Source organism: Vidua chalybeata, chromosome 6 (assembly GCF_026979565.1).
Source record: "Vidua chalybeata isolate OUT-0048 chromosome 6, bVidCha1 merged haplotype, whole genome shotgun sequence".
Lineage (NCBI taxonomy): Eukaryota > Metazoa > Chordata > Aves > Passeriformes > Viduidae > Vidua > Vidua chalybeata.
This window is the reverse complement of record NC_071535.1, coordinates 27939405-27946615: the sequence shown is the minus strand read 5'-3', so window position 1 is coordinate 27946615 and position 7211 is coordinate 27939405. Positions and strand designations below refer to the sequence as shown.

Genomic DNA, 7211 nt, shown 5'->3' with positions numbered 1-7211 from the left:
CGAAATAAAAATTAAAATTAAAAAAAAAAAAAAAAAAGTAGGGGGGAGGGCGTGGGCAGAAAAGTATGTGGTTGAAACACTATCCCTACGAGTTATACCCAAGAGCTGCACGGAGATCGCTGCTGAATGGCACTCCAGCCAGGACGTTTCAACTCAGCTATTCAGCCCCATCCTGACCCCGGAGTAGATACTCTCAGTCTATCCCCGCCGCTCGGTTCGGTGGATCCGCAGCGTCGAACGTGCAGGTGAGGCATCATTCACACTCTGCAAAGAGCCGGTTCCCCTCTGCAGACCCACCCGTATTTCACAGGGCTGGGGCTGTGTGCCTCCGTTCCACGCACAAGCTTCTATTCCAAACACTCCACAAAACCTGCCCTGTTAGAAAATGCTGCCATGAGGAACTTTCTTAAAAGAATTCGGGTTTAGACAGAGTTGAGCGGTCAAACCTGCTGCTCGTGCAGTGCCCCGATGAACAAAGGTACCACTGAAGTGGAGTTGTGTTCTGGGCAGAGCTCAGGAAGGAACTGGCGTTAGAGTAAGACTCTTGCATTTCCAAAGTAAATAGTTTTATAAAGAATGCCTTTCCTGCCGAAGGAAAAAAAAAAAAAAAAAAAAAGACTCGAAAGTTAAAGTCCAGCAGAAATTATAATTGACGTGGCTTCTCTCCCGTAAATAATGAATTAATCTTCATGGACGTAAAAAGATATGTACTACATATTGGACAAAACATTTCCTTTTTTGGTAGAACTGTATATCTACAGCATTAAATATATATATATATATAAATCCTAAGTTTGTGCACAGAGTTTTATTCCGCACCCATGACAAATGACCAAATGTTAAATCTAGATCATCAAATGTTTTTAAAGTGTGCTTCTTGTGGTGTTAGCCTTTTGCTCAGAAATGCAAAAAAGATAAAACTTCTATTTTCTTCCCTGCTACATTTTCATCTCTGATCACAACACAAAGTAAACTCAGCTTTGACCTAAGAAACACCTCAAGGCATTAAAATTTCAACAGGCAATGTCAGTGTTACATTAAACAAGAACTCCTCCAGTTCGCTACAGAGCTGGGATTTGAATAAAACGTTCAATGTTAACAAACAATACACACGTTTGGCACTTCGTGTATTAAATGGATCAAAGAGATTTGATAAGGCACAATACACCATTTGTACAGACCTGATTGAGTTAATATAATATCAGCAAATTTTACAACGAAATGAATCTGTTTCTTTTCTTTGTGTTTAAAACCAGCACAGATTACAAATTTTAATGATCTGAAAATGTTTGGTATACAAAATCATGCTTATTTCAGTATTAGCAAAAACACAAGAAATTTTTCAACACAAACACCCAGCTGTGTCTATTTTAAAAGCAGTTCAATGACAGCTTGCACTTATGAGCATGCAATCAGCTAATTTCGCTTTTTTTTTCTTCTGTGTTAATCAACACTTTCCTTCCTGCATATCAGAGTACAAATAGTATAGTTACTCCACATCAGTAAATGTTTACGTAACCTGTCCTTTCTCAAGAATCTGGTTACACCGAATCATTACATGCTAGACCGAGTAGGAAAACGCACTGGGCCCAACCACGCTAATGGGATCCTAGTGCACCATAATGACACATATTAGTTAATGATCATCATAATCATAATAATATGCAGGAAGCTTACCTTTCTTCTTACCCCTTGCCATGGTAGAGTCAGATAATATCCTCCTCATTGCACTCTTTGTCAAGAAATCCCATACATTGACTTCAGTGTTGAGAAATGAATTGTCATGATAAAAAAAAAAACCCAAACCAAACAACCTGAATTTCTAAAAAAAAAAAAAAAAAAAAAAAATCCAAAACTAAACAACAAAGGAAAAAAGAGTGGTTGTTGATCAATAACTTGTGTGTGTGTCAGTAGCAACCTGTTATGAAATTGGTTAAATAAATACAATTGTGGTAAGGTCATTCGAGGTTAATCCAATGCCCAGAGTTCATGCCATCCCCAATTGCAATTGTTTATTACTGGTCCATTTTACTTGTCCTCGTTATTTACTCTCTCTTTCCCACACTCGCTTTTCCTCCCTCCCTCGTATACAGACATACACAAACACATATAGAAAACGCACGTCTGCACAGAACTACATTCACTGCATTATGCTCTAACCTGAATTTCCTTGGGATAAGTTGTTTTAGCTGGGGTTGAGCTGCACGTATTGTTTCTACGGAGCATCTTTTCCTCCAGCACAAACGTGAAGCGGCTTAACGCGGTGCTAGAGGTTTACCACAGCTTTGGTCTGAATGCGATCAGCACGCTCTCTGTCCATTACATTTCCCCTTCTCCTTTCCGAGTTAAGAAAGCTGCGCGATGTATTTCACTTTGTTTTCCGCTTGATTTTTTTTTTTTTTTTTTTTTTTTTTTTTTTTTTTTTTTTTTTTTTTTTGGTTCCCGTGTTGACAGTAAAAAACGATATGCTGTGGACGATTAATACCCAACCCTTTGGTCCTGGCAAAGCGCAGCCGTAAGCCCGAGCCTGTATCACCGCGTCTACTTGTGGAAAGCGGCGGTACCAGATCCTTTGCCCTGCCCTAGGAGAACCCGGCCTGCTGCCGCCCGCCCTATCCCTTCTCCCAGCAAAACGAAACCCCGCGGAACTCAGACCCCGTGGCGGGGCCCACGGCCTGGGCGGGCAGGAAACCGCAGGGTCGATTTCATGGGCTACCAATACCAAGGTTTATTTTGTACGCCTGGCGCGCGGCCTGTGCGCGGCTGGCTCAGTCAGCCCGGCAGCGCGAAGGAGGAGGCGGCCGGAGCCCGACGCTTCTCGCGTGGCTCTGGCGGCCGCGCAAGGGAAACGGCGTCCGAGCGGGAGCTGCGTGGGGCTGAGGGGCGGCGGCGGGCAGGGAAGCGCGAAGCCCGGCTCCGGCCGCCGGTGACACGGGGCGAGAGAAGTGGAGGAGAAGGGCCGCTCGTTCCCGAGCCTCCCAACTCACAGTCCGGAGAGCGGCGGGCACGGCCCGAGCGGGCCGGAGCAGACCCCGTCTTCCCCCGGCAGGCCGCGGGCAGCGGCGTCCGGCCCCCGGCCGCTGCCGCAGCCCGAGCCCATCCCGCCGCCTGCGTCCCCTCCGGACGATTGTTTTGTTTTCTGCCTCGGCAAAATAACAAACAGAAATAATCGGGCCTGGGAAAAGAAATTCGCCGAGCGACTTCGGCGGGATCCGCGAAGTAGTACCTCCGCCGCCACCGGTGTGCCGCGGACGCTTCACCCACCCGACCTCCCACCGCGCCTCCTCCCGCCAGAGGAAGGGGCAAAGCGGATCGTGGCAACTTGAGTCCGCCGGAGGAACTAGGGGAACGGGCGGCCGGGCCGGGCCGGGCCCGCCGCCGCGGGACGGGCGCGAGTTGTTCGGTGCGGGGGGGATTTGTGCTCGCGGCGGCGGCCGGGGGGGCACGGGGCGGGGGGCGCGCGCACCGCGCGGTGATGCGCCTCTGCGCCGGTATCCCTGCGCCGCGGGAGCCGCGGCGGCGGCGGGGGCGGGGCGCGCGGGGCGGGACGGGGCGGGGCGGCGCGCCGCCATTGGCCGGCGGGCGGGCAGACGCGCGGGCACGCCGCCGGCCCTGATTGGGCGGCCGGTGGGAAAGGTTAAACCAAAAAATGTTTTACAGCCCCGGTGCGTGCCGGCAGCTCTGAAATTAATTGCGGCCGGGGCGGGCTGTATCGCCCGTCTGCCTCGCTCCGCGCCGGCCCGCGGCGGCTGCTGCTCCCTCCTGCCTCCCCCTGCGCTGCCGTGCCGGGGGAACCGGGCACCATGAAGTAGCTTTTTTTTTTTTTTTTGGTGTGTCTGTGTTTGTGTGTTGTTGCCTTTTTTTTTTTTTTTTCTTTTAGGTTTCAGAAGGTTTTTTTCCTTTTTAACCTTTTTTTTTTTTTTTCTCCGCTCCGACTCGGTTTGATTTTTCTCTGATCGGTGATTATTATTACTATTATTTTTTCCCTCCCCGGCGGTTCCTGTCCGTACTACATGACTTGCCAGCGCTTGAGACTGCGGTCCAACTGCGCTGCCGCCGCCGCCGCCACCGCCGCCGGTGGTGCCGCCGCCGCCTCGGCCACCGCCACCGCTTCGGCCGCCGCCTCCGCCGCTACCCCGCGCGCAGGTCCCTCAGCCGCCGCAACTTTCCCCCTCAGACTAGTGTGTGATGTTGGACATGGGAGATAGGAAGGAAGTGAAAATGCTGCCGAAATCCTCCTTTAGCATAAACAGCCTGGTGCCCGAAGCCGTCCAGAGCGACAACAACCACAGCAGCCACAGCCACCACAACAGCCACCACCCCCATCACCACCACCATCACCACCACCACCACCACCACCCGCCGCCGCAGCAGCCCCAGCGAGCGGCCGCAGCCGAGGAGGAGGACGAGGAGAAGGGGCAGCACCTCCTGCCGCCCCCCACCGCCACCGCCTCTGGCGCCCTGGAGGTGGCCAAGGCGGACATGCTGGCGGGCAAAGGCGAAGCGGGCGCGGCAGCGGCGGCGGCAGCGGAGCTGGAGGAGAAGGAGAAAGCGGCCGAGGAGAAGAAGGGGGCGGCGGAGGGGACCAAGGACGGGGAGAGCGGGAAGGAGGGGGAGAAAAAGAACGGCAAGTACGAGAAGCCGCCGTTCAGCTACAACGCGCTCATCATGATGGCCATCCGGCAGAGCCCCGAGAAGCGCCTCACGCTCAATGGCATCTACGAGTTCATCATGAAGAACTTCCCCTACTACCGGGAGAACAAGCAGGGCTGGCAGAACTCCATTCGGCACAACCTCTCGCTCAATAAGTGCTTCGTCAAGGTGCCCCGCCACTACGACGACCCGGGCAAAGGGAACTACTGGATGCTGGACCCCTCCAGCGACGACGTCTTCATCGGGGGCACCACCGGCAAGCTCCGCCGGCGCTCCACCACCTCTCGGGCCAAGCTGGCCTTTAAGCGGGGCGCCCGGCTCACCTCTACCGGACTGACATTCATGGATAGGGCAGGATCTTTGTACTGGCCTATGTCCCCCTTCCTCTCCCTGCACCACCCCCGGGCCAGCAGCACTTTGAGTTACAATGGGACCACGTCCGCCTACCCCAGCCACCCCATGCCCTACAGCTCAGTGTTGACTCAAAACTCCTTGGGAAACAACCACTCCTTTTCCACGTCTAATGGGTTAAGTGTTGATAGACTAGTCAATGGAGAGATACCTTATGCCACTCATCACCTCACAGCAGCAGCTCTGGCCGCCTCAGTGCCGTGTGGCTTGTCAGTTCCCTGCTCCGGCACCTATTCCCTAAATCCCTGCTCTGTAAATCTCCTAGCAGGACAGACGAGTTACTTTTTCCCCCATGTTCCTCACCCTTCAATGACTTCTCAAAGCAGCACTTCAATGACGGCCAGGGCAGCCTCCTCCTCCACGTCGCCACAGGCGCCCTCCACTCTCCCCTGTGAGTCCTTAAGACCTTCTTTGCCAAGTTTTACAACGGGACTTTCCGGAGGACTTTCTGATTATTTCACACATCAAAATCAGGGGTCTTCTTCAAACCCTTTAATACATTAACATCCATGGGATCAGACTGTAAGTGAACATTTTACACACATTTGCATTGTAAATGATAATTAAAAGGAAAAAAAAAAGCAAAACAAAAAAGTCCAGGTATTTTTTATTAAGTCCCCCATTTTCTGTACGTTTGTTCAGTCTTTAGGGTTGTTTATTATTCCACCAAGGTGAGGAGTGTCAGCAAGGTGCAATGTGGGGAGATTGCATTGTAGACTATGAAGTTTGGAAGACAAAATTATAGTAGAATGTGTATCTAAATAGTGACTGCTTTTGCAATTTTTTTACTCAAATATGATAAGTCTATCACTAAAAGCCGCCCGATTCTCCATGTTTGCAGTATTATAAGTTATCATGGATATGTCGGTGGGTGCAGACCTTGAAAGAAAAAAAAAAAAAAAACCAAACCACTAAATTTATGAAAACTATAAAAATACCTTAAAACATAATTTGTATTTAAGCAGAATTAATACTGAAAAATGCCCAAGATCTAGTTTTGGCCATTTATTATTTTATTATCTTCTTTACTGAATTGCTTTTTTTTTTTTTTTTTTTTTTTTGTTCATTTGTTTGTTTGTTTACTTTTAGACCAAAGATTGGGTTTTAGAAAATGCACTCAGTGTACGAAGTAATTTAAAAAACAGCAACATTATTTCAGTTTTCAGCACTGCCCATTCAAATGAATCAGAAGGGGACAAAATTAATGATTGCCTTCAGTTTGTGTTGTGTATATTTTGATGTATGTGGTCACTAACAGGTCACCTTTATTTTTTTTCTAAATGTAGTGAAATGTTAATACCTATTGTACTTATAGGTAAACCTTGCAAATATGTAACCTGTGTTGCGCAAAAGCCGCATAAATTTGAGTGATTGTTAATGTCGTCTTAAAATTTCTTGATTGTGATACTGTGGTCATATGCCCGTGTTTGTCACTTACAAAAATGTTTACTATGAACACACAGAAATAAAAAAATAGGCTAAATTCATATATACTTGATAGTTTTTTTGTCTCTTTTATTAACCCTAATGTGGCAGAGGCTTTAAAGTTACAGTGAGATTAGAGTGCTGCTTATTGCATAGTCCACCATTTTTCACATGCTCCTTTCTTTCTCCCCCCCGCCCCCTCCCATGCTGTCTTTAACTGCAGTATTTTCAAATGTAAAAGATCAGGATATTTAGTCAAACACCATGGCCACTATTTTGATGTCCATTTTGGGGCAGAACTCTTATAAAGTCTGCTTTAAAATTGTTAGTAGGAGGTAGGGTGTTTCACTAAAATCTGACTTAGGCTGAAAATGCTTAGCATTGCATATGTATGCAAATATACATGCATACATATACAATTTAAGTATATAAGCACACATTGGGAAAAAGCCAAGGTGCATTATTGTATAGGTACGTGTTCTTCCTGCAATCTCTGAAATGCATTCAAAGACTTATTGTGCTGAAAGAAATTAATTTCGTCTCTATGATGACTCGAGATATATTAGCGAAGGATGTGTATGTGTGCATATATACATACACTTATCAGCTATCATATGATTGTTTGACCAAATTTAGCAAGCCATGATATGTGTGTGTATAAAATATAACCCTTATCTTAAAGGAGGGCTCTTCCGGAAGTATCTAGGCTGTATGTATTTATA

At 48.1% G+C, this 7211-nt stretch overlaps 1 protein-coding gene across 1 annotated transcript; it reads left to right on the top strand.

The window, feature by feature from the left end:
• Positions 1–3841: 3841 nt before the first annotated feature.
• On the top strand, positions 3842–6557 carry FOXG1 (forkhead box G1). The gene has a single exon (XM_053945748.1). The coding sequence runs from the start codon at positions 4189–4191 to the stop codon at positions 5566–5568; it is 1380 nt and encodes a 459-aa protein (XP_053801723.1). The 5' UTR covers positions 3842–4188; the 3' UTR covers positions 5569–6557.
• Positions 6558–7211: the final 654 nt, after the last annotated feature.